Below are 27,805 nucleotides of genomic sequence, written 5' to 3'. Positions count from 1 at the left end.
CCCTCTTTTTACTCATTTCCACACTTATATCATAACAGCATTGTTATCAATGTAATAAGATTAAATTGAAATTGCCTGTATTGACTTAGATTTTGCTGAAGAAAGCAGCTTGTACCCAAAAGCATACTTGCTTTTTTCAAGCTGTATCAGCTAATCTAATAAAAGACACCATTTTCAAAAAACTCTCTTTGCTTATACCCATTCCTCATATCCTCCTAAATCAATAAATAAAGTTAAGGGTATCTAAAAATAAACCAGGCTTGTTTTGTGGCAGGTTCCCAGGCACACCTTAAGAATCTGGCTATACATCTGCTCAGCACTGTTTTATCTGGGAGACAACTGCTAGGAAGAAAACCAAGGCAGAATCAAGGATCTGTATTTTTTCTTTTTCAGAATGTAATTTTCTCACTTTGCATAAAAGACTTATTTATGTACAGACAGTGAATCCTAGAGCCATGTGAAATGGCATGGTAAATTGTTTACTGATTCCTGCCCTAAGAGCATAACTGTTTAGAGCAGTACAATTTCACACACTGCCTGATACTGCAGATGCATTTCATTCTTGTAGGCTTGATTGGTACTGAACATTTCAGTATTGCTGTAAATAAATGAAATACATGGCAGGTAAAGAGATTATAAGCACATTTCTTCAGTGTAAGCCAGAGGCTTTCAAGCAAATATCTCTTAATGATGTGTTGACTAATCCACAGTCCTGCAGTTAGTAAGGCACTATTCCCTTGAATGACATACAATGTAATGAAAATATTCATGCTTGTATCTAAGCTTTCACTCCTCATCTGAACATGTAGGATTCTGAGATGTGGTTATAACCTTACAAATGCTTATTCTGTAATTATATGCACGGAAATCACAAATTCACAATATTTTACTCTTTTTTTCCCCCTCTCTCCCTTCTTCAGCTTCTTAAGTGGAACCTTGTAAGGGAATCAGAAGTTTCTATAAGTCCTTGAAATGGTTCATCCCCAGTTGTTCATTTAGTGCCCATTATTTGAAATCAAAGCACTTCCAGGAACGTGAGCCCAGTGTGGTACTGGGGATGCTCCTAAACACCAGGAACTGCAAAGAACTTCAGAAACCTGAAATATCTTTGGGCCATGTACTGACAGCCTGGTGGAGCATGAGAAAAGCCCACCAAATCACACTGACAGATATTTGGCAGAACATATCTTAGAAGATGTTCTTCTATTGAACCTCCCTAGCAGGCATTGTCCTGTTCCAGAGATGTCGATTGAGATATACAGATGGACTGGATATACAGATGGACTTTACATGTACTGTGTGAGGTTCTGAAATTCTTACTTTTTCTTCACTAGTTGGTACTTAGAACTCACAACTAGATTTATTATTTGAGTGCAATTGGTCAGGATTTAAACCAAAGAACGAGGACTTTTTCATTTTGCATTGACCACTGGAGCCACTTGGTTACTAGGAATTAAAAATCAACCTTTATCCTCAAAAAAATACTGAAACACTGTTTCCCCTAACAACAATTCAGCTAAAAGGCAAAAAACTTTTTACAAAACAGTCTGCTTCTTGAAGCTGTGTGTGCTTTTTTCCCTTTGCACATGTTCTGAGATAAACAAACCCCTCTGAGAAGGCAGGTTATCAACTCCCCACATGAAGAGAAATCTTATGTCTTTAATCCTTCTCGCCTATGTGAAAAGTAGGCAACCTGGAGGGAAAACAACATGCCTTTACTGGTGTCAGAACCAATCATTTCCATTCGTGCTTGGAGATTGGGCTGCATTTTCAGTTTTCTCCACCAGCATTCTGACTTGTGTGAAGTAGAATGAGCTCATTTGGGGAGAACATATGTTTAGAGAGTGTCAACTGAACCTTTTTTCTTTCAAATCTATCTCAGTGTACAGTAGGAGGAGAAACTTTTCCCTAAAATGAGATAAAAAGAGTATTTATATTGACATTGTAATTAAAATTATAGTTCTCCCAATTTCTCTGTGAGAAACTATCTGGAACCCTCTGGAAACTGTTCCCCTACATATAAAATATTAAACTGATGCAAATCAAGCACTATATGAACATGAAGTGAGCATTTCATAACTCCTCTGTGGGAGCTTTCAGTGCTATTGCTCTCAGATTGTGCTTAACTTTAATATAAATGATGGCAAAGTGCTGTCGTGGGTTTTACCCAGTGTCTTCAGAATCTAGGATGCTACCATAAAAGAAATGTGTATAATCTGCTTTGTGTGTTAATAATAAGCTACATGAATCCATGCAGTTGTTGAGAATTTTGACTGATTTGGGTCTGACCTATACCCAGCAGCTGGACTGAGGTCACTGCACTTGACCTGTTCTGTGGGATTTCTGCCACACTAGGGAGCAAAAATCTCTGATGGTTCCTCCCTGGCACATGGAAACCTGTTGTGCTGTCAAATATAACACAGGCACAGTTTGTGGAGGGGAAACCCCAAACTGCCAGTGCCTGTACTCGAGTTTCCTCTGCTCTGTGGATCCACCAAGCACAAGGCAAGAAGGAAAATCATGGAAGATCATGGATGGCCATGGCCAGGAGCAGCCCTTGTGCTGCAAAGCACCATTTTCATTCTGTCCTTTGCAGCAGTGAGCAGTGGTCAGATCTCAGCATCCTCATTAATTCACCCTTTGTCCTCTCACCCCTCTGTGGTTTGCACTCATGAATGAAGTCACCAGCCCTTGCTGCACACCCAAAATCTGATGCTCCCATTTAACCAGCAAGGCATTTGGGCTTCTTTGCATAAACATTGGTAGGTGCTTGTATGCACTTACAAGGCAATAATCTGACTGCAGCTATTATCCAATTAAACTGACAGAACATGACAGGAATAATAATGTTAATGTAATAACTCCAAGGGAGAAGGTGTTAGTTAAACACTGTCTTTATCCCAAATACTTTTAAAATTTCAAGAGTCAAGGAGATCTTAATTTTATGTTTATTTTAGGAATTACTTGGTACTGTAAGGTGTAAGTCAGACACCACTGTTAGAGTTTGCAAACACAGATGAAGTCTCATAATCAAAATGATGCAAAATAAGTCCTGATCAAAGTGGATTTTTTTACTTTTATCTTTTTTTGCTTTTCCAAAAGTGAGTTTTGATCAAAACCAAATGATCAAATAACACAGATTCTGATCCACTCCCATGGCATGAGCTGGTACTAATTATGGCATTTGTGACATTTATGTAAGAGTGGAGCTCACAGTTGTGTAAGGGCCAGGTTGATTGACAGTGTGGCATCTGAGATTTTATTTTTATTGCTGTGCTGAGTAGGCCAATTTGAAAGGCAATTGGGTTTGTACTGGGCTTCCAATTCATGAATTGTGCTGGAGAGAAAACTGTAATTGAGAAACCACAGTTAAGGTGACTGTTTGTGTTTGGGAAGAATGTAAAGGGAAAGGACTTCCCTCTGCTTCCTCTTGTCCTCTGTAACAGATTGTCTCTGATGCATGGCCCAGTGCAATGTCTTGAAAAATTTGCATAAATATTAAATAAGCAGCTCGATGATATGCAGTAAATGACTGTTTGAGGGAAGAAAGCCTCAATGTGATGGATTTTCTGGCTTGCAGTGACAGATCTGATGTCATGCTCTATGCTGGAGTAGTTACATTACTTCATGCTGCTGGCACTGAGAGATCCCAAGCACTTCCATCAGTAGGGAAGACAGGAATAGCTTTGAGAGCAGCAATGTTCCCTACAATGTTCCAAATTAGATTGGACCCCTTGGACCCCAGCTGCTTCTGTTGTTTGTCTATTTGTTTTTAGGAGACAACTGGGTAGATTAATGATTATCTAATTATTAAGAGTGAGATTCAGTCTTGCAAGGAGGTAATCTTAAAGAAGATTTGTTTGTTGGTAACAGGAGTTGGGCACAAAGCAGAAGCTGATGCTGACTAGTAGCAGTGTCTTTAGTTGACTGGTATAACTTAAGCAGATATTTTGAGACATAAAATCACTACAGTATCAGTGTTTTTGTAGGGAATATCAATATCAATCATATCAATATTACGTAGGGAATAAACCCTGTGTCCTAGGCTGAGGAAAATGTATGTCAAATAAATTCTTAGTGACAAATCTGCAACAAGCACTAGACTGCCTCTGATTTTTCCAGACAGCATCCCTTCTATTTCACAAAAGAAACTGCTGAGAATGGCTAAGACAGCAAAACACACATATCACCCAGAGACATCAGCACAGCCTACCTGCCCTCTGCTGACTGCTTGTTTTCACATAATTCTGCATATTTTTGCATAATGGGCATGCTATAATTTCTATGAGTACATTTTCAGTTTAGAGATTTTAAAGCAAACCTCTCTCTCAGCCATGAAAATCTTCTTCCAAAGCTGTCATTACCACGAAGTTAGTGCTGGGTTATACAATTAGGAATAACTAATTAGACAAGGCAGGTAACAGTGCTAAAAACACCCCAGCCATGTGCATTTGAAGTGAATGATGCATCCTGTTTAGCTGGGAGTGCACTGGGGAATGCAGCTTGTCTTCCTCTTGTTTCTGTCAAGACTGCTTGGCTTTCTGAAAGATGCATTCTGAACAGATTCTCTTGGTCTCAGCTGAGGAACTGGAGTCTCATTCTTTGATTTGTGCTGCTGCCACTGGAAGTGGTCACTGTCCTCTGCCACCTTCTGAATCCTGCCTGGGAATTGCTTGGAAGAGTGCACGGGGCTAACAGAGGGTGAAAGCCTGTCAGGGACCATTATGGCAGCCCAGCAGAGATTATTACAGTCCAGCATCCAGGCCCTTCCCCTGACCTTTTACCAGCATAAATAAAACCTGTAGGGCAACAGCATTTAGCCTAATTTCTCTGACTCTCTGCTCAGGATTACTGCCTGGAGGTTGTTAGCCATGTATGAGTTATTATTTTAAAAAGAGGCTAGATTTGGAAAAATGAAGCTTGAAAGCTCTTTGAGGCTTCTTTAAAATAACTGCTTCCTAAACCTGAGAGGTGGGAAAACCCTGCATGCTATGCTGCTTTCTCTGCTCCCAGCTCAGGATTGCTCTCCATGACTTGGTGTTTTTGAACACCACTTCTAAAGCAGGCAGACAATGTGGTTCAGGAAGATTTATGGTACAATTGCAGAATACTGGAGCATCAGAATGAGGAGGCAGCAATGTTAGGATTTGCAATGGAAAATGTAACTTGTACATTTGATTAAATTGCTGACCAAAAACTGGCTTTTGTTCCAAAAGCATGGATTTGTCAGATAGTTTCCCCATGGGGGACTGCTGGAGTGTTCTGTAGATCAGCCTCATTCACACATGGCATGGACTTTCTGGAGCTGCAAATGCCATGTTTCCTGCAGGCACTGGTGTTTGGAAGAGGGAAGGAACAGACTGAAGGAAGAAGGCAGCATTATTGAGTGGGATTCTGGAGGCAGGGGATGGCTGTTTGTAGAGCCCAGCAACAGGCACTTCACTGATGCAGCAAGGGGAATAGTCTGCATTTGCTCTCACAGGGAGCCTGATGATTTCCAGGGCACCTAGGGAGCTAATTTAGGTGCTGAAACTTAGGTCTACAAGTTCTGATGTGTTTTACCTCTCAGTCTGCTGTGTAGAACTGAAAAGTGACTTCCTTCAGTAGCTTTCACCATTTACAAGATGGAGATAAAACCACTGACCTGATTTCCAATGACATTCTGGAAATAAGTGAGAATTGTCTAAGATACTTTACTGACAAAGCCTCACATGTGTCAGGAGGGCAGCAGGTACAACACCAGTCTCTGCAGCACCTCAGTGACCCTGGAGATTGTCCACCAGCCTCTACCCACACCTGGGCTCCCCCCTCTGCCACCCACTCCTTACTCCCATCAGCATTTTAAGGCAGAACTCTTTCACCACTGTCACACCTACCCCGCTCTGCACGTGTATGAATGAGAAGCTGTGTGTATTTAGTGAGTATTTTTCGATTTTTTGCTAAGTTATCATGGTGATAAATAGAAGAATTAAAGGCACTCATATTTATAACATACTCACAGACCAACAAAACCAGAGAGCTCTTTCTTCTTTCTCCTGATCCAAGGGCCTGAGTCCCAAAACAACTTGGAGGAGAGCACAGGGTAGTGTATACAGGCCATCTGTCTACAAATCTATCAGCTGTGGTGAAATTTTGCAATAATTTTCCTATTAGGTACAATGTAGCTTGAGGTTCCCCATGTATTTTTCAAAAGACACTAAATCTTTGGTGATTTCAGTTTTTATTGCATGTATGTGTAGAAAACAAGCAAGTCTTTGCAGTCCACTGGTGAGTGCCTGCAAACTTGGGAATAATGGAGTTAGAGACATTCCCTCTGCAGCTTTCTCAAGCTAATGTCTCACCCCAACTTTCATTTTGTTTTTTTTTCTCTCAGTATCTCTTTGCTCACTACTGCCAGCCAGAAAAACAGGCTGAAGCTCACTATGATGAAGTAGCTGGGTCACTGCAGAAAGTGCTGATGTCAGCTGTTTCTTAACAGGTTGAGCTGTTATTTTCCCACATAACCCTCTGGATGTGCTGAAACAATAGATTTTTTTTAGTCTGGGAATGTATGTACATCTTGGACTAAAGCTATGGGTGTGCCAAATAATTTTTAATGGTGCTGGATTAAGTATTTCCTGTCCTATGCCTTAAAAACTAAATAACTGGCTATATTGTAGTAGCTAATAATTCCCACTACTTTGAGATATTATTTCAGATTATATCAAAGGATCTAAGAGAAGAACTTGACAGGCATCAGTGAATTTACCCACATGATTGATCTCAGATGGGTTGGTACTGTCCCTGAGGTGTTTTTAGAAAGAGAGGAACCAAGGCACAGAGAACAGGGGATTGCATTTACAGGCACAGTGAACCTTGTGTCCAGTGAGATTCACTCTTCAAACACCTTGGGGACCCAGTAAAAGGTCTTTGCCAAGCTGACAGCACGCCAATAAATATTGGTATGAAATGTGGATTTACTGTTGATTTGCCAGCTCTGTGGTCTGTACGTCCAGCATGACACCAAAAGCTCATGTTCAAGGCAGAGGGGTTGATAAGAAAATATTGAAGTCCACACATAGAGAAGAATAACTTTTAGAATTGTTTTGGAGATGATATTCTGGTGTTTGCTGGTAGTTTTAGACTGATATCATAGATCTTCTTTAATTTTACTCTTCTGGTTACGTATATAAAAGTACATATAGAAATAAAAGCTTGCTTTTCAAAAATGCACTTAGAATTTTGGCCTTAGTGATTACCTCTAGTGAAGATACAGCTATTGATTTTCTGGGGACAAGAGTACTCTTATTATGTAGAGGTTACAGTCCTACAAATTTTCATAACAACACAAAATACTTATCCATTATAGGTCTGGTAGGAAGGGAGAATGGAAATTTTTTTGCAGTCTCTTTCTGTGACCTTCCAAATGATTCTGTTAAATCCTGCATTTATCTGCCCGAAGCATTAGTCATACAGGTAGCCTATTTAGAAAAGTTCTAAACTTCTTTTATTTACAAATGACCTAAACTTCATGTGGAAACAGATTTTGATTGATTTCTCTAGTTCATTCTTAAATCTGCCATTGGAGATTAGTCACAGAGTTAAAGCCCCATTTCCCAAGTACCTATGGCTATAGAGCTGAGTATGTTCAGAAGCACTCAGGCTGGAAAAGGTTCCTTACACAAATAGCTTTATTTCCCACAAGGCTCACATTATCTTCCCAGCTCTACACGAAAACTTTATTCTTTAAATACATTTCATATTTTAGATAAAGCCAGAAATCTTTCAAGACACTTGCACTTCATATTGCTGCACTGATAAAATAGATAGGGATTTATTTTAAGAGGTTTGAGAAGAGTGCAGCCTCTGCAGTGTGAACTGCAGCAGTTGTGGCCTTGCCCACTCATTGCCACGAGCTCCATGTGCAGATGGATGCCAAGGAGCAGAAAGTTCCCCCAGCTGCAGGCTGGCACAGAGAGCTGCTGCTCAGGGTTGGGATGTCTCAAAAAATGGTTGTCTTCCTTCTGGCATCTGCCATTCTAATTTTTCCTTAGTGCTTACAGCACAATATATAAAGGATCCATAGCTCCAAGTGAAAAGATAAAAGGTTGTGTCTCATGGCAGGGTGTTCAAGCTATTTTGTTGGAGCCATTGGAAATTTGCTATTTCTTTCCACGCTGTTTGATGTATTGCTAACTCTCAAGCACTGAATTAACTCCAGCTCACAGCCACTCCATACAGAAAGCACTTTAGACACTATTTTTTGTGGGAGGTGATGGAGTGAAAGTGGAGTGTGTTTAAAAGAACATGCACTATTGCTCAGTAAAGTGATTTTTTTTAAGAACATCTGTGTTTGTTAACTCACAGCCATAAGCAGTTAGCTCTGACTGAGTTACACGGGGCAACCTGGCAGAATCCAACAAATCTGACATACTGGGAATCACAAACACCTCACAGGCTGTCTGGGTTATTGACATATCCCATTCAGTCTCTGTGAAAACTCTCCAGTATAACCTGCCATGCTGAGCTGTCAAAATGTTATTTAAATAACACTGATGGATGGCATGTAGGAGACAGGCCTCCCTTAAGCAAAACACCTGACACTCTGAAGCCATTGATAAAGCTTTTATTTTATCATAGTATTTTTAAACTGTAATTTCAACCCTAATTGTATTTAAAGTAAGCCTTTAAAAGAGATTATCTTTCCCTGGGAATTTCCAGGTAACAAGTGACACTGCTCTCCACGTGGAACTGTGGTGCTGGTCACAGGGCAGGACACAGACTGACCCGGGGGGACACTCTGGAAGAGCTGTGCTGCCAGAGCAAAGGGTCAAGCAGGAAGGAGCTCCTCCATCACCTTCCAACAATGGCTCAACAGGCACAGAAGGACCAACATTTCTGCTGAGTACTCAGGGAACCCAGGTGAATCCCAAATCAGCTCCATGTGGCATTAATGCCGCATCCCAGTGGATCCAGTCTGCCCTGCCAGAGAAGTGGCCAGAATTCCTGTCTGGGGCTTCACTGCTGGCATTCCCAGCTGAGGGGATCTGGGTGGATTTGCTCACACACTGAGCAGAATGATGTGTCTTGATTAAGGCTCATTTGAATAGCTTTGTTTTGAGTAAATACAGCTGCAAGGGAAAGGTGCAGGCACACAGTCTTGTTGGTGAATTATTAAGTATCAACTTTTGCTGCTGGATAAATACAAATAAAATACCTGGGAGGGAAAAAAAAATGTTGTTGGTCAAAATGTTAGAAATTCAAGGTAAGGCACAGATTTAGCTTAGTCAGGCTGACAGCATCCAGGCAGAGATTCATTTCACTCTGCTGAGCCTGTTCTAAATAAAACAAGTAGGCTTTGCTTCATAAACAAGTGGATTCATCTACTGAGTCTCTGAAAAGGAATTTTTTTTGGCCTTTATACTGTCATGAAGATATAATAAAAACATCCCTTAAGTCCTAATCCAGCATTAAAAAGATATGGTACATGTATTTTGGTTTGAATTAATGATACTGAATAATTTCTGTGAAAGGAAGTAAATATACTGTCTGAAATATATAAGCTTCTGAAATTCAGTATTTCTTATCTGATTAGTCCTGATAAATATTCAAGCATTTAGTAATGTACTTTTCAGGCAAGGTCACTCTATTTCTGTTTTATGTGTACACAAAACATTTCCAAATCAGTGCACTGCATTAGTTTCACAGAAATTACTACTATTTATGCCAAGAAATGAGAAGGGAATTAACCCAAGAAACTGGTGTCTTGATGGAGTTAACAGGATAGAAATGAGTCCACAGAATGCAACTGGAAAGCATGAAATATTGTTTTAAGTTCTAGGAGTATTGGCTTGGTTATCATAAATAAAGCAGAGCAGTAGGGGACATTGTATGTAATTTCTACTGAACAGGGAAATGATAACTTGGTGGTGGAGTCAATGCTTCTGCTATTCTGACCTGTGTTTATCATTACCTTGATTTACCAGCACAGTGCAATTTCCCCTTCAGTCTCCCTCTGGTCCTTTCTTGGCTTCTAACATTCTCCTGGAGAGAGGATTGTCTCCAACTGTAGTCTGTTCAGTGTCTTTAAATATTGATTATTCTTCCCAAATCAGGACACATGCTAACCTATTTCTTTCCCTGACAAGTACAAACTTCCTTGTCTTTTTCTTCCATTCTTAGTGTGGGTAAAAATGGTTCTTCCATGTTTTGCAACTGGTTAAATAACCTTATTACCTCTCCATGCATAAGAGAGGAGTTTCTTATCTGCAGCCTTGCCCACATCACTGTTAGGGTGAACTATTTCCAGGCTTAGAGACTGTCACTCCCTGTTGTGTTAATTGGACTGTAAAACCCCTCATTGGCAAGAACTTTCTGAGAAAATGCTAAAATAGATGATCAAACTCCTCAGAGGAGGTAAGACTACCTTTTGCTTACTGTAATATAGATATGCACACTCCTGATACACATGTGAATAGATTTTCTATTTCCTCTGCAGAGCAGCTCTCCTGTTTCGTGACCCAGCTGTTTTCTAAGAGGTGATCAGAAGTGCCTCCCACACGGCTAGAGGTGAAATCCTGGCTCCTCTAGAGGCAGTGGACACTTTTACACTGTAAGCTCATTTTGTGCCATGTACAGCAGGAGGCTGCTGATGCCTTGAGGGTTTTTCCTCCAACTCCTCCAAGTGCCACTTTAACCACTGCAAGTGAACTGGAAAACTCAGTGGGAACAAGAAGGCTCTTCTGACTGATTCTTTGTGTGCTTGTTTGCACAGCTCCTGAGCGAGCTGCATGCTTCATGGCTATAAATGTAATTTCAAGCCTTTTCATTCCAATACAGCTTACCTGAGAATTCTAAAAATATTATCTGCTTTATTACACTACTCTAAGGTAGTTTCTAATGTATTTTGTGTGTGTATGAAACAAATATTTTGTTGATGCTAAGAATACTTAGAATAGTCTGGAGAATCACTGCAGGAGTATCTTGAGCAAGTGATGGTGGATTTTTGCATCACTTAAATCTTTAAGCTTGAAATAAATGCTTTTCCAGAGCATGGGCTGCTCCCATTCAAAGGATGATGTTGAAGATCAATTGTGTCAAGTGTGTGATCAGCCTGTATTACCTTACAGTTCACATGAAAGGTCAATAAATGGATCCTCCCAGCCTCAAAATCTCTCAAGGTGTTGGAACACAATTTTTTTTTGTAACTTCAAGTGCGATCCAAATGTCAAAAACATTTGCTAGTTCTGCTATTAGTCATGCACCACAGTGTATGTTTATAGTCTTTTAATCAGTACAATGTCATAGTTCATTGGGAGCTTCTGCCTAGTTTTGTTTCCAGCTGCCCTCTATACATTTTTATATAGGTGAAGACTTATACTAATAAAAATTTTGGGATGATCAGCTTCATTTTTCATTTTTCCAGGAAGCTGAGGTTCTAGAGTAGCTAATATGTCTTCATTTCCCTTACAGCTGTTGTTAAATTGGATTAGAATTTAATTTGGAACTCTTTTGTGTTTTCTCCTTTGGGACCAACCATATGGAAAATCATAAAATAAAATACCTTGCTTGCAGCAGTGAAATAACTTTCAATAAAAAGGAAAGAATTGAAGCAACTTTACTAAGTGACTAGGATTGTTCAAATTAATTACAAATGATACCTAAATGAAATTTTAGAAGTGGCTGTCTAGATCTACTGAAAAGAACATGTTAAGTGAAGCTCTACCTCTTAGCAGAGTAAAGCAGAGTACCTCTTTAAATCAAAGAACAGTTCATTCATTCATTCTTCTACATGTCAAATGACTGACTAGAAAAGAAAACACTCCATGAGGATGAACGGTGTACAAAGGAAAATACTAAACAAGAATTTTTTTTTAGTAACGAGAAGAATTTTAGAAATTTGCAGTGTGAGAAACTTGGGTTTGCTCTAGAGAATAAACCACAAGTAAACAGGAAGTGGTGGCTGAGGGCTGGTTTATGGCACCCTTACTCCAAGAAAAATCTTGCTCCATTAGCAGCACCATTAAATCCAGCAGAGCTACTTGTACAAAAAGCTCATTTTCGTTCCTTTAAGTTGCCACAATCTGACGCTACAGGAATAGAGTTTGTAGGACAGCCATGAAATGTTTTTCCATCGCTGCTCATCTGCACATTCATAATACATCAGAAATACCTTTTTTTTTTTTTTTAGCTCTGTATCTATTCTTGGCTATGAGATTTTGATAAAGAATTCACACAACATCCTGCATCCCTGATGTTTTGTTCCTACCGCTCCCCAACTGTATCTGCCTGCATGTACCATTTCGTTATGTACATCTAAGCACCGACGTGGTCAAAAGGTTAATACATTGCAGGGGAGGAGGAAAGGGTTCCCAAAAGGTTATGAGCCTCCCTAAGGACTTCACAGCAGCCATGATACTTATATTCCTTTTAGATGGTAATATTTGGCAACACACTGGCATGCTTAAATTATTATATATGCAATTTATATTCCCCCAGTTTGCTCTCAAAGCCTCGCTGTTCTGAAGCAGTCTTCTGCTGGGTGACAGAAGATCCAGATCTCGCTGCTCAGCCTCTGAGTGTTTGGAAATGACCCTCTTTTTTCAAAGGTGAGAAAACATTCTGATTCCTGCCCCTTACGCTCTCTCCTGCGAGCCGCCCGTTTCTGACTCCCTTCCGCATTCAGTCTCTTTACCTCAAAACACAAAATCCTCGTAACAATTTTTTCCCCCCCAAACTTACCTTGCAGTATTTTGGCAGCATATTAGCTTGCACTGGACTTTCTTCCCTGGAGCCTGGCATCAGAGTCCAAATGAGGTCATTAATCTAAAGGAGTGGAGTGGTCTCATGCTAGCCCTGGTTCCGGAGGGCTCGGTCCCGTTCCAGGCAGCTCTGCAGCCCGGGCTGAGCCAGGCTCAGGCTCCCACAGCAGGGATGCTAATGGTCAGGAGTGCACAGCTTGAGCACTGCTGTGTCAGTAGCAGGAAGCTTTTACCGTGCCTGGGTTCCTGTCAGTGCTACTAATTCAATCACTTACATATGCAATAAATTCACATGAAAAATTAACAAACACCTAGCCGGCAGCAGTGCCCTCTGTTCATTCTCTTTTTCCTAAAAAAGCAATGTAGCTTTCTCTTAAAATGATTTGATTTAATGGTTCCTTTATTTCAGCATTTTGTGAAAAAATTCCTTTATTCCTAAATAGCTTCTCAATATAAATCCGTGACATTATTTTATTTAGCTTTTGTCATTAATATCTTCCATCAGGTTCTCTTCTAATTACATCTGTATCATCCCTTGAACTAAAAGGGACTGTGCAGATGTCAGGATGGGGTAAAGCTAAGCAGCTTGCAGGGATCTATTCCACTCAGGATCTATTTGATTTGATTCTATTTTCCATCTCTAAGATCCACCACAGATAATTTTTGGTATCATTAGTAGTAATAGCTCTAGAGGCAGTGCAGCCTAAAGAGGAAGAAGGAACTTGGGACTCCTTTCTCCTCCTAAACAAGAATCCCTAGGGAATTGAGGTCCGAGGATCACATCTTTCCTTATTACCTTTGTTGAGAGATTGCTGGTGCTCCCTGGAGAGCTGGTCTGGGATTCTACAAGCAGTAGCCTACAGCTCACACAGTCTAATGACAAAGAACTGTGGTCAGAGCTGAGAGCAACTTAAAGCAAATACTGTGGTCTTTAACAGCAGGTTTTGTTGAAACTGTCATTCCTAACACAGCTTGAGAAAAGAGGGTGAAGTGAATGTACACATGCCCTGCCCACGGGGCAGGCTGAGATTTATACCAGCTGTTAAAGCAGCTGGTGACCACAGTGATATTCAGGATGCCTTTGGCAGATTCCTCTTCCCATAGAAGTGCTCCAGCACCTGGGGCCATGTGTGTCAACTGCCTGGCCCCTCTCACAGCTGCTTTTTGACACTGTAATAAATTGAGAATCACATGGGTAAGGATTTGTCCCAAGTAAAATAAAGGAATTAGTCTTAAATTATTTGAAGTTCTATTTGAATTTTTATTTCTGGTATTGGTCAGTGACTACTTGAGAAAAAGGCAGTGAAATTTGCTTTCTCTTTGACAGCTATAAAACACTTTGGAAAAAAACATTCATTTTTTTGTGTAATGGCAGGAAAAAAAACTTATTCCCCTGCTCAGTAAATTTAGTGATATGCTTTTGCATATCTTTGTCTAGCCAATATCCAGTGACCTCACCTACCTGGAAACTCTTTTGCTGGTGTGAGTCTTGAAATTCTAAGATCTGAGTAGCAGAGTGATGCTCAGTTACTACAGCACAGAACTGATAATGACCAAGAGCTGCAAGGCTGCAGTGATGTTATCAGATTGTGATGGAGTGTTCAGGGACATCTGTCTCCCTGATACATCGTGGGATGCAAATCACAGAAATGAGATGGGACAGGAACTCCAGAAATCAGATCCTGAGATACTTTTATGAGCCTGAATCAATCCAGAAGTAATTTTCTGACTCAGTACAGGGAAGGAGCAGTGACACTAAGATGTGGCTTTGTGATCCCTTCCAAAAGAACTGTCCAAAGTGAGTTCAGCAGTTTTTCCTGACTAGGACTGCAAAACAGAGTTCTCTTATTTAAGACCACATACTCTAAATAATAACCAATGCATTTGTTTCTGGAGCTCAGGAGAGAAAAGTGAGCTGGTGGTAGTATGGAAAAAGAGCTTACTCCTGACTCAGCCAACGTCAGGGAAATATCCCTGCTGGTTCTGATGGGTTCTAGTTTATATCCTCATGCACACAAAATTTGGTTATTATTGAAATAAATTTAAGCTTCTTGTTACACAATGTTGACACAGCTGGGGATTTCCAGCCTGCAGTGCCCACATGAATACAAGGTGTTGAAAGGCTTCAATGTCTCCAACATGAGCCATTGAGTTTAGCTGTATGGGGGAAATACATTTTCTCTGATTGTAAAGGTTTTAGATGAAGCAAAAACATGAGTTCAGCAGAGTGGGAGACTTGATAAGAAAGCTGGCAGAGAGAATATTCAAACTTTAAAGCTCAGCTCTACTCAAAATAATGTTTTGGACTTGGCAAAGTGGTACAAATTTGTCACTGCCTGTGTGGGTCTCCTAGCAGGAGGTTACTCAAACTGTGAATACAGTCAAACCTTCCACAGCTGTAACAGGAAGACTTTTGACCTCTTGATGTTGAGTATGTTGGTTTATCTGAACCAGACACGGGGTGTGTATCTGCTGAAGTCACAGAAATTTGAGAATGCAATTTCTGAAAGACTTCTGAAGAGGACTCAGAGGGGCAACGGAGAGGGGGCCTCATTCATTTGTATAAATATCGAGAGGGAGGGGGTCAGGAGGATGCACCAGGCTCTTCTTGATGGTGCCAAACAACAGAACAAGAGGCAATGAGCAGAAATGGATGCACAGGAAGTTCCACCTGAACATGAGAAAGAAATTTCCTGTGCATTGGAACAGATTGCCCAGAGAGGATGGGGAGTCTCCCTCACTGGAGACACCCCAGAACCATCTGCACCCAACCCTGTGCCATGTGCTCAGGATGACCCTGCTGGAGCTGGGAAGTAGCACCAGGTGAGATCCACTGTGCTCCACTCCTGAACCATTCTTTGATTCTGTTATGACAAGGAAGGTACTGTTCCTTCCTTGGAGCTTCAATCTTCTGGTCTCATAGGCAGCATGTCACACCAAATCTCTCAGAAACTGACTGTGTTTCATCTTAAAAGTAATTTGGTTTTTTGCATCCACTATTCCAGCTGGAAGGCTACTGGAAGTCTTGATTGCTCTAATGATCAGAAACTTTCTTCTAATTTCCAACCTAAATTTATTCACAGCTGGTTAATATCCATTTGTTTCCATGCCAGTTTTGTTCTTAGCTAATTTAGTTTTTTCCATATCTGGTGTTTATCTCCCTGATGCATTTACATGCTGTGATTATGGTCCTGCTGAGCTGTCATTCTGCTCAATGAAATAAGCCAAAATCTTTTGGTCTCTTCTTGCAAGACAGACTTTCCCTTCTCCTTGATCATCCTTCTTTGGAGCTGTTTCCATGCCTCTCTTCTGTACAAGATTCTCAACTGAAAATCTGCTGCTGGCATTGTCAACTGGCACTGATATTTTCCTGACTATTCTGGAAAAAACTCTTCTAAAGCTAGATCTGCATCTGTCTTTTTTATGGATGTATTTTATTGACAACTTGCAGTCATTATGTGTGTGCAAGTCGTTCTTCTCAGTAATTCCTAAATGATAGTCCATGGCTTAGGGTCGGCTTTCTGTTATTGATGATAGTGTTAAATGAAATTGTATTTTTATTGCTGAGGTACAGACAGGTCCCTCTGTGTGGTGACTGGAGCTCAGCAGTACTGAATGTTTCCCAATATTGACAATGTTTTCCAGCACTGAGTAATCAACAAATGCAGTCACCATCTTCCTGCTTCTTGTGTGTTTGTGGATGAAACATCAGAAACAACCGCTTCCAACAGTGATCCACAAAATCCTTCCCTCTTAAACTTTCCTGAGTCTGACAGTCCTTCCTTTAGTGCTCTATTTTTCTTTTCCCCATGAATAAGTTTCCTGCCTTCTTTACAGATTTAGTGCTATTCTTTACTTTCTCCAACTTCAATAATAATTTCTTTTGTAACACCATAACAAATGCTTACCAAAGATCATATAGATCACGCCCATTATAGTTCTCTTGCCTAAAACCCCAGCTATGATAACAGAAAATGCTGTCAGGTTAGTCTGACATTATGTTTTCCTGCCAAATTCAATTTTTTTTTTTTTTTTTGGGTCTAGGTTTGTTTCGTTCTCTTTGAAATCTGTTCCCTAAAACCTTGAAGATTACAGATAGCCATATGGGTATCTGGGCTGTTGTCTTACCATTTTTCTCACCTTATCTTAAATCTGGTCTATTTTCTGTTGTTCTGTTCACATTTGTAACTAGACTATAATATATTTTCTACCAAGTCTTCAATTTAATATAACACATTTGTAATAGCTGAAGAATTCATACCCTCTTAAACATTTTGGTTTTGCACCATAAATTAGGTTATCCATAATACAGATGCCACTTTGAGTATGTTTTACTTCTCCTCCCACTTTTTCATGAGAAAACAAAAAAACCTCCAATGATTGTTTTAATATACTTTAATATATTTCTAAGATCCAAATAAGCTTTACTTTAGGCAACTTGCATATTTTCCTTCTGCCTATGAGGGACTATCTTCATCCTCTGTGTGCTCTCCATACTCTGTATTAAGTCATAACTTCAACAATACAAAAATTGAAAGTACTAGTTGTGAAGCTTCTTAAAAAATTTTTGCTCATTTTCTTTGGGTCCAAGCTCTTAATGTAACCAACACCTTTGTTTTCCTGCCTTTCCTGAACAGCATGGAATCCTTTTTTGTGAATATTACATGGATTATTGTTCTTTCACTATTTCCATGTAGTATCTACCTATCTTCTAATAATTACAATTTCTTTTGTTTGCACAGGTTCAGGCAATCCTGTGCATCTCTTCTAGCTGTATATAACTTGTCATGTTGTGTACATTACCTGGATTGGGTAGAGTGGTAATATCAACTGTTCAGAACAAAACCACCAATCACTTATTTCCTAGTTTCCATACTTTTGCATTGTTTTCTCTGTTATACATCATAATTTCCCCCCCACTTCTTTTATTATACATTCTTTCTAGTGTTCCTTTTTCAAAGCCTTCTTAAAATTGTCCTTGTTCTTAAAAGGAGTGTTAGACAACAAATAGCAAAAGATGAAAGATATCATCTGCATCTCAAGCCTGCAACTGGAAAATTACATTCCTTGTTAAACTTCATGAATGACAGCAGAAATAACCTGTCACTTTGATGAGACACATGTCAAGCTGTGTTTTTTATTTTATTAATCATTTCTGTCACATTTCTGTCATTACTCCTATAACAATGGTGTCCAAGGCCATATTGAGGACTAAGGCCACCTCCTACCTAGCATAAATAATATGAATCTGTTCTTTTGTTTAAAATATTATTTTTTTCAGTTTTAAGAGGTTCTGACAGATTATTAACCTATCAAAATGTGATGTTTACTCTCAGTTTTACATAATACTCAGAAATACTCAAAAAGCTTCTATTTATGATTATAGTCTTTGTTTATTCCTACATTAATATTAGCAAAATTGACCACAGGAAATTCTGTGAAGTTAAACTCTAATATTTAGCATTACTTATTGAGAACCATATTTCTGTATTTCAGGCTAAGCTTAAATGGGCAAGTATTTCCCCTCAACTGATTTTTAATTAACAGTGAATAAGAGTTCCTGGACCTTTTATTGATACACCTACTAGTCAGAAAATGCAGAACTTGAAAAGGTCTTTTGTGTCAGCTTCCCTACCCCTATCCAGGAAATGCTGTATTCACTACCTGACACCATAGCTTTGGAACCGACTGGTGACATTGGGAAGACAGAAATGAACATGAAAAAGACATGGAAGCAAATGACTGCATTTTTTACAACTGTGTAATTTCAAAGTAAATACACTGATATAAAGGTTAAGATACTGCTGGCTCTAATGTTGGTGAGGCAAATTTCAAAGTTTGTTTCCTCAGCTTTTGAAAACTATTAAAGTCTATAAAGCCAAATGATTGATAGTAAATGCATGTCAAAATAATTCTGAAGCTCTCATTTTTAAATGTCAGTGGACAAGAGCATCTGAATTTCTTTTATATATCTCATAACAGCAAAGCCCTAATGTAATCAAGGAAAGTAATTTGTCTAAATTAATTGCACTGCACTTTCCTTATCACATATGCTTCTGTTGTTGTTCTAAATGCATAGATGTTATTCTGTTCTAAATGCATATTTTATTAAAAAATGCTGTCCAAAAGTGTTGGTAACTTGTATTCCCCATACTGGGGTAAGAGGTGTAAAAAGGAAATGATATGAGATGAACATGAACACAAATGAACCAGAGGACAGCAGGCTGCTCTAAGACAAGTGAACATGAAGCAGGAGAGTGCTCCACGTTTTACAGAGAAACTCACAAACACTTTATTTAGTGTGGCTCTTTTCCCCTAGGGATTGCCAAAATAGAGAAGCATGTGAGAAGAGTGAGTTTATGTGTACAGGTCTATCCTGCAAACATTGTAGATAAAATTCAGGTGTTGTTTTTTTAAAGCTGGCTACTTCCCTTCTCATGGGAGTCCCCTATTGCTTCCTAATCCTCACCCAGCTTGTGAAGAGGGAGCTCTGCTGGTAAGAAATCCTCCCCCCCAGTTCACCTCCCTCTAATGATGTGAGTGAACCAGTGCTCAGGGAGTAGAACTGGGCTGTGGAACGCTTTTGTTTTGTGCCCAAGGGGTGCTGAGGGGGGACTCAGCCCCTGGTGCAGGCAGCAGCCACGGGTGGGTGACCTGGCTGCCCTGCCCTGGGCAGCAGGAGGGAAAACACCACAAACGTGGCAGGAGACAAAACATCTCATGAAAGCCTTCAAACTCCAGCAAGGAGGAGAAAATCAGCAAACAGGACAGTGAGAGGAGCAGCAGTGGCAAATCAAAGTGTCATGGTAGGCAATGGAGAAGTAGAGGAAGAAAACTTAATTCTTACATCTGCTATGCCAACCTGCAGAAGTTTGACACAAAATGTTTTTTTGAGAGGAGCTGCAGCAATGCTGATACATGATCAATTGTGCAAAATTTGGGAAAATCCATTCAGGGGCTAACATGAAACTTTGTGTTGCGATTTGTATTTTTGGGCATGGGTAAACTGATGAGACATGGATTTTTTTTTCCATTGCATATAATGAGTTTCACTTACTTGATATTTTAGAATTTACTTTATTTATATGCAAATAAACCACTGGAAGTAAAACTAATGTACCAATGACTCAGAACTTCAAAAGCCTGAGAGCAGAGCAATGAAATGTTAGACCGTTTATAATAATTCTAACCTGGCAGAAAAATTTGCTGAATTTGGTCTTTATGATCCTTAGGCATTTTATGAGAAATATTACTGGACAATGATGAAAATCCATAGCTACAGTAAGTCACCTTCTAGTTTACATGCCATTACTCTAATTTGGTAGACAAGTGTTTCTCTCAGTTTTGCATCACCTGTTTCTGAAACAGACTGTGCAAAATTAGATTCCGTGATACAAACAACTAATACATACTTTGTGTGCTGGGTAGATTAATTCTAAGTACTATTTCAATGCTTTTACCTTTTTCATTTTCAACATTTGCAAAAAAAATAGCAAATTAAGCTAGATAGAGGCTTTTAAATGGACCTGGTTTGTACATCAACACTCCTTTTTTTAAAGCTTGCTTAGAAACAAGATTATTATAAATTACAAAATGATCTAAAGCCAAGTTATGAGACTGCATTTTCTAAAGTCTAAATTTCTGCATGAATTATTTTTTCCATCATTTCATGCCTGTTGTTCTGTTAGCATTCAGAAACACATAATCACATAAGTGATTATATGCAGGTGCTTTTATTAAGAGCTCTGGGTGTCAGGAGTATCCAACTCAAATCTGACTCCGGCCACACATTCGAGATGATCGTGTTTTTATATTCTGTCGTTATAGAACTTTCATGTTAATTATTAAATTCATATTGTTCTATTGCATACATAGATTTCAGTCAAGCATGGCTTCTCATGGTTCCCCCTTCAATTTCTAACATAGTTTCTCATGATTCTTCTTATGACTATACAATAATTATATTTAGTTACTAAACAATCATCACATCTAACAATTATATCATTTCTCATACTGCTTACGCAGGTGCAGTGATCTGAGAAAACACAAAGCCTAACGTTTTCAAAGTCTATCTTTAACATTTTCCAGGGCTCCACTATCAGTTCTATTTGAACAATTCATCCTGATACAGCTGGTGGACTTGTATCCCAACTTTTTATCCTCCTGCTTTGCATAGTAAATTGTGACAATAGTGGTAGATTAAAAAAATAAAGTACAGCAGGGTTCTTGAGTAAGCAGTGCCTCTTTGGTGAAAGTTATACACTGGGTTTAGACTAACATTTATATTAATATATGACAGGGACTACACTAGGGGCTGTTGTTTTTCTATTTTTTAAATGAATTTAATTCCAGAATAGAGGGGTAGATCCTTAGTTAGTTAGTAAAATTCTTCCTAATTTACATCCAGTAAAAATACAGCATGAGCCAAGAATTTCTGAGCCTTTGCAAGATTTTCTACCAGGCTCTTATAAAACTGCTCAACAGCTTCAAGCAACGCTTCCTCTACCGGCATTGCAAATGCTCACAATTTTTACAGTTTCAGTCTGTGCCTTTGCCAAATGCAATTCATCATCTACTTTCTTTGAATTAACTTCATTCTATGAAAGTGAGCTCATTATTTTTACCTTTTTTCAATTTACAAGCAGTTCATAATCTGCTTTTCAAAACTTGGTAGGGCTGCTACTGAAATACTGGAAAATATCAAGGCAAATTGGAACACCTACCACCATAAAGACTACCCTAGTGTTGTGAGTACTTTTTTAGAAAAGAGTTGTAATAATAAAATATTATCAGCTTATCATAACGTAATTTTATGTAGGATAGGAGTTATGATTCATAGACACCACTAGAGATCAGTTAGGATTCCAGCCATGTGCCCAGATTTTTAAAATTTTGTAGCTTAAAGTTATTAAGTTTATGTTGGTATTAACAGCTGAGCAGAGATTCAACTTAGTATTGAATGGAATTTTACATTGTGCATATTCTTTGTGGGCTGTTTTATTAATGTAAAAATGCACATTACTGATTTTTTTTTTTATTCATAACTTTTTAATAGCTTGGGGTTTATTTACTTTAGGTAGCAGTGTCACCAACACTGTTGCAATATTTTTAATAGGTTTCCAAGTAAACCAAAATGGGCTTTGCCTCTGCAGCTCATATTGAGACTGTTCTGCTTCCCTTTCCTCAGTGAGTTAGCTGTGTCTTAAATGTTGACAAACCAGTGCAAAAAATGCCTTTTATAAAATATTTAGCAATATTTTTCATGCCCACTAAAAGATGTGAAGCCTTTGAGGTTCCAACTTGCAAGAATTTTCATGTACACATACTTATTTTTTTGTAGACCCTCTACGAGCATATAGGTGTGTGTTTGACAAACTGAAATGAAACAGGAATGATTAATATGGATCATTTCATGTAAATAGGAAATGCCAATGGCACAATGTTAAATATCACAACACAAGAATTAAGGGCATGAAGCTGATTGCCTATGCAATTAAAAGTTTAGGAGACAACTATCTGATCTGGAACTTGGCCAAGGCATCTTGACCAATAAGGCTGCTCCTGCAAAAAAGTGCCAGAGGAATTCTGGTACCCCTGTGTGGTCAAGATTTCTGCTTTGTCTAAATTAAGCCATCTCAAAACATAACACTGCCATATATAAAATCCCATGCCAACATTTGGCAAAGCACTTCTTCTGTTCAAGCATTTGTGCTGGGGAAGGCTGACTAAATACAGCATCAGGGCAAACAGTTTTGAAAGCATTTATTTTGAATTTCATAGGAAGCCAAATGCTGTGCAAATCTCATTCTGTGACTGAAATTTGCCCCCTGCTCATTTATAGTACTTTCATAGAAGTCAACATGAGGACTGGTATCAGGTCTATAATATACTGTAAAAACTTTAAAACATTTTATAATTGGTTGTTAAAATGACAGCAATTTGAGAGCAGTGATTGGAGGTTGAACTCAGCTTATGTTCTGCTTCCATCTGGTCGGCTACTGTTCTGTTGAAGATGGAAAACCACACACACAGGACTGCACACATTATCCTAGGAGACAAACACTCTCTTTCACCTGTACAGTCTAACATTTAGACTTGGCTCTTCTGCCTTATCTGTGAATCCCAGGGTGTGCTCCTGTATCCATCAGGCTCCATCCTGTCAGAGCCTACATCTACTGAATTAAACAGGACTTCTTACATAACTGAGGTTGTACATTTGTGGACAAACAACCCGTGCATCTCCTCTGAAGTTCTCTCTCTCATGCAGAAGCCTCACCCCCGTGGCTCAGGAGGGGCAGCTGCTGCCTCAGGACCCAGGGCAGTCCCTGTGGTCACCGTGCAAACCCAACCAGCAAACATGGAGAAATCAAAGGTTTAATCTCATGAGGATGGTGAGACAGCTTTGAAAGAGCTCCTGTGGCACTGCACTTCTCTGCATCCTCGTGCTGCTCGTGGTGCTGGCTCTGTGGAAGGGCACTTCACCTCTCTCCTGGTGTTTCACCTGAAAGCATGTGCTGCACAAGTGATGGCAAAAGCAAATCCTACAGAAAGGCACCTGGAAATGTGAAGGCAGGACATACCTTCCTGTTAGATGTTTTAAACTGACTGGAATTTTAGCTTAGGACATCTTTAGTATTTCTGTGTTGTGAGGCTTCACTTAGAAACCAGTAAGGAGAAAATCTAAACCTAGGTCTTTGGAATAAACAAAGTGATTTTCTGGCTTTTGGGGAAAAAAAAAAACCAACACCAACAAACCTAATCTGTACTATAAACAAAAAATTAAGAAGAGATGCACACATTATGGCCTGATGTGGTAAAGTATTTTCGGTGGTGGACTTCAGCAGAGCTTAAATGCAAAGTATATTTCATCTACACTTGCACAATTTACTGAGCTTAGTCAGAAATTCCCAACTGAAGCTGATAATGATTGATGCCTCTCAAGATAGGTAAAACCCCAATCTCTGTAATTATGCTTATTACCTTGTTACGGTTGTTAAGGTTCTCCCCTTTTAGAAGTATTCCAAGAATTAGCTGAGTTGCAGCAGGTTATTAGTGAAACAGGGCTCTGCAAGCATCTTTCAAAATAAGGGGACTATGGAATTAATTCTGCAGATTTTACTTTTATATCTGAGAACAGAACAGTAGGAAAAAAGGAAATGATTACTGGAATTCTAAATCAGATCCTACATTTGACCCCGATAAGTTCAGAAGCGCGATTGCTCTAAGGCGCGCAGGATCAGGTGTTAGATATTGACCCATCATTTTGCATTTGGATGTACCCAGTGCAGTTTACCCAGCTAAACACCACCTTCTCTTCAAGAAGTGTAAGTTCTATTAAGGGCTCAGTGCTTTAAAAATCAGATCATTTTTGCTTAGGAGTCCAGGGTGCTGACCTATGTGCCTGACTTGATCCACCCAAACTGGGATGGGTTTATGGTTCACCTTATTTTAGGTAATAGCAAATAGCTCTTCCTAAATTAGTAAAAGTCTCAGAAGTAGTCTTGGATAGCAAGAAAGAACCTATAATGCTTAAAATGTGCTGACATTTTTTTTTTTTTCCATGTATTTGTATGGTAACTTGGCCTATGTCCCAACATGGTTTAATCAACATTACAGTAGATCATCTCATTGCAAAGAAATTAGCTTTTTATTGTCTTTGCCTGACTCACTTAAAGGATCTAATTAAGGATATACTAAACATGAAAATCTCTCCTAAGGCTTTAAGCTTTGTAGATGTTATCTGAAGCTCATTAATGCTTCCTGTTAGGACAAAAATGTATTCAAAAGTTTGGATGATGAACTGAGGTGGGCTTTTGTATTTAAAAATTATAAGTGTACTCAACAGGAATAGTATTTTTATCTCAGCATGCCTTTTAAGATAATTTAGTTATAATTTATTTATATTTGAGCTGGAAAAATAGAAGTATTTTGAAAGAAAAAATTAAAGAAGTACACCAGTCACAACATATTTGCATGTTTTGACCTTATTTCCTATTGTAAGTTTGACTTCAATCTTTGAATGACTCAGAAAATTTACAGTGCTGTGAGACACCTCAAGATTCCATTAGATTCCCTTTTATAAAGTGCTGTATGTCTGTTGAAATCTTGCAAATTGTCACTCACAGCAAAGAACTTCTGCTTTCTTAAGGATGTAAATACCTATTTGGCAACGTCCCATTCAGCCGCATTATTTATAGGATTGGTTTTGTGTTTTAACCTTATTATCAGAAATAAAGGGTAACATGCATACTCTCTCCATTGATTTCATCTCATGTTAAAACCTGTTTGCTCTTCTGTTACAAGCAGTGCTATGTCACATTATTTATCACTGCTGCGACCAGATAACACAAACGTGAAAGAGTAACCGGTGTCATTCAGCTCTGGAAGGCAGTGCTGGATCAGAGTCCTGCCTTAACTCATCTGCATCGTGCACAACCCGGGCTTCTGACACTCCTGCTGTCCCCATGAGCACCCAGCCGGGGTTTGAATGCTGTGCAAACCAAACACAAGTGGTCAGCTCGCACCTCCCGAGGCTGCAGCTCCCCTCTGAACAGCCTCGGTGCTAACACCACACACAAGGCTGGTGCCTGATAAAAGCATTTGACTGTTCCTGGCGGTGAACACCAAGCCAGATTGTTGGGTCAAAGCAAAGGAATGAATCTGGGAGATCAATGAAAACCTTTACTCCACTTTGATACTTCCTCCTTCAAAACAGACTTGGCTTTCCAAGGAAGAGCCATGTGAAGGAGAGCGGGAGTCAAGGTTAAAGCCATCAGGTCCAAGGCAGTGGAATGTTTTTATCAGGGAGGGCTGTATTCTGCCAAGGCAACAGATCAGTAGGATCATCAGACAAGATTTCTGCCTAAAATGTTGAAGTCTCTTTGCCAGGTGTTTGAATTCATTCTACAAAGTCATTCCGTGGCTTAGCAAAATTAATCCTCATCCCGTGTGGGGAGGGAGGAATAGAAATCCATCCCCTTTAAACACAACACACTGAGCAAATCGACAGTTTGAGTGTGTTGTGAAACCTTTGCAGATTTTGCAAAGCAAGTGCTCTGTCTTTTCCCTTATTGTTTGCCCTTCACTTGACATACAGGAAGAGATGCATCAAGAGGATGGCAGGAGACATGTGTCACTTAAAGCATGCCATAACAATGTTTGCCCTGGAATACTCCCTTGAATCTGTTTGAACAAGCAGGCATCGCACACGGAAAAATACACAGAGAACTTCACCTAGTAACAAAGTTGACAGAACCCCTCTGCCATCCTCCCCCGCCGAGCAGCGCCAGCCCCGGGCACGCCGCTCCCTTCGGCCCCGAGCCGGAGCGCCACGGTCACACCGCACCAGGTCACTTGTTGCACAGTGGCAGGGTGGCATCTCCCCTCCGCTCAGCCCACCGAAACTTCCCGGCGCCGCGTTTCCCGGAGCCCGCCCGGAGCTGCCCGAGCGCGGCTGCTTACCTGCATGTGTCCCTGGTACATCCTGCCCGGCCGCCCGGCTGCCCTCAGGCCGGCGCTGCGCGGGGGGCACTGCTCCGGCCGCTCCACTACAAGAAAGGAAAAAAAAAAAAAAAAGGGGAAAAAAAAAAAAAAGGCAAAAAAGGAAAAAAAAAAAAAGCCTAACCCTGAACGAGCTATTTTTGGCTAAAGAGCAAAATTTGTCCTGGCAGCTCCTGTACTGGTTTCAGTAAGCCAGAGCTGTTCGGCGCCCTCCTCTCGCCTCGCTGCCTGCGCTTCCCCCCGTGAGGCGGTGCCGGCGCTGCCCAGGGCAGTGCTCGGGGGCGCTGGGCAGGCGGGCGGACCCGGGCAGGGCTGCGGGCGGCCGGGCGGGGAGAGCCGCGGGGCGGAGCGGGGCCGCCGCTGCTGCCGGGCCTCGCCCGCCCGCCCGCGCCGCGCCTCGTCCCGCTGCAGCCGCCCCGGCCTGGCGGCCCCGGCCCCGGCCGCCCTCCCCCGCCTCCCGCCGGCAGCCCCGGCCTCCTTCCCGCCCCCCTTCCCTCCTCCTCCTTCCTTCTCTCCTCCCTTCTTCCCTCCCTCTCTCCCTCCGCAGGGGGAGCGCGCAGCATCCAGGGAACGCGCGGAGCCCCGCGGCCACCGGGCGGGTCCCGCTGCAGCCGCGCTGCCCCGGCCCCGCCACCCCGCCAGGGCTGGCGGCTCCCGCTGCAGTCATTAAAAGAAAAAAAAATACAAAACAACGCGAAAAAAAAAAAACCCACAAAAAACCTGCTAAGCATAACAGCAAAAATCGGAGCGTCCCGGAGGCAGGAGCCGGCAAAACCTGGATGTGGTCGCGACTTTCGCTCCCCGTGTGGAAGCGGAGGGGGCGCGCAGGGAGCGGCTCCGGCGCGGGCGCATCCCGGGAGCGGTCGCTGCCCGCGGAGCGGGAGCGGCAGCGCCGCGCTCCCGGCCGCAATTAACCGGGTTTCAGCAAAAGGACCGGGCCCTACCTTCTGCTCTGCGTATGAAGAGCGAACGTGATCTCTTGTGATTCCCAGAAAATGTCAGGAGACTCCTGTTCTGGCGTGGTAGTAGCGCTTAGTAGCGTTTTTCAACGCTTGCCAAAGACGCTTGTTATATAGGCAAAAATCTGGCACCGGCCCGTACGTGCAAAATTCTGACCTTGTAAACTGGCACAACAGGCCTGGCTAAATCCTGAAGGAGACACCTGCATCATCTTGGATCCAGCTTTTTTCTCTACTTCGCCACCTCAAACCCGAGACTCCCCATCTGCTAAAAGGAGCAGCTGCTTCAATTTCATCGTAAATTTCTGTCCTACCCAGTGTGTCTATATTCAGTAGCACAGAAACCCTCCAGCGCCTGGAATTTGCTAGATTGTGTAATTTCTTGGCTCTGAGCTCTCAAGTTTCACTATTAAACTACACAAAACTTTATGATGCTTTTGATAGACCAGAGCAATCCAACATTAAATGTGCTCCTGTACTAGAGCAATGCAAAATAGATTTCTTATTCCTGAAAGCAGCACATTTGTATCATCACAGCTCTCATTTCAGCTGACTAAAAAAGCCTTTTTGAAGTGTTCCCATTCAGCTAAAAAAATGGGGTTTTGC

At 40.7% G+C, this 27,805-nt stretch overlaps 1 protein-coding gene across 13 annotated transcripts in view; it reads right to left on the bottom strand.

The window, feature by feature from the left end:
* PEX5L (peroxisomal biogenesis factor 5 like) overlaps positions 1 to 27,457 on the bottom strand; it is a 100,843-nt gene extending 73,386 nt beyond the window's left edge. For 4 of the 13 annotated variants that reach the window (XM_077184114.1, XM_077184118.1, XM_077184116.1 and 1 more), the window contains exons 1-2: positions 26,961 to 27,115; positions 26,202 to 26,287 (exon numbers count right to left, since the gene is read on the bottom strand). In XM_077184114.1, the coding sequence (XP_077040229.1) occupies positions 26,202 to 26,222 (21 nt within the window). In that variant the 5' untranslated portion in view covers positions 26,223 to 26,287; positions 26,961 to 27,115. Of the gene's footprint in view, positions 1 to 26,201; positions 26,674 to 26,960; positions 27,117 to 27,184 lie in introns of those variants that run through there. The other 9 variants (XM_077184110.1, XM_077184112.1, XM_054639441.2 and 6 more) reach the window with 5 other exon arrangements.
* Positions 27,458 to 27,805: the final 348 nt, after the last annotated feature.

The sequence above is a fragment of the Agelaius phoeniceus genome, chromosome 10 (assembly GCF_051311805.1).
Source record: "Agelaius phoeniceus isolate bAgePho1 chromosome 10, bAgePho1.hap1, whole genome shotgun sequence".
NCBI classification, from domain to species: Eukaryota; Metazoa; Chordata; class Aves; order Passeriformes; family Icteridae; genus Agelaius; species Agelaius phoeniceus.
This window is presented reverse-complemented; position numbering and strand designations above follow the sequence as displayed.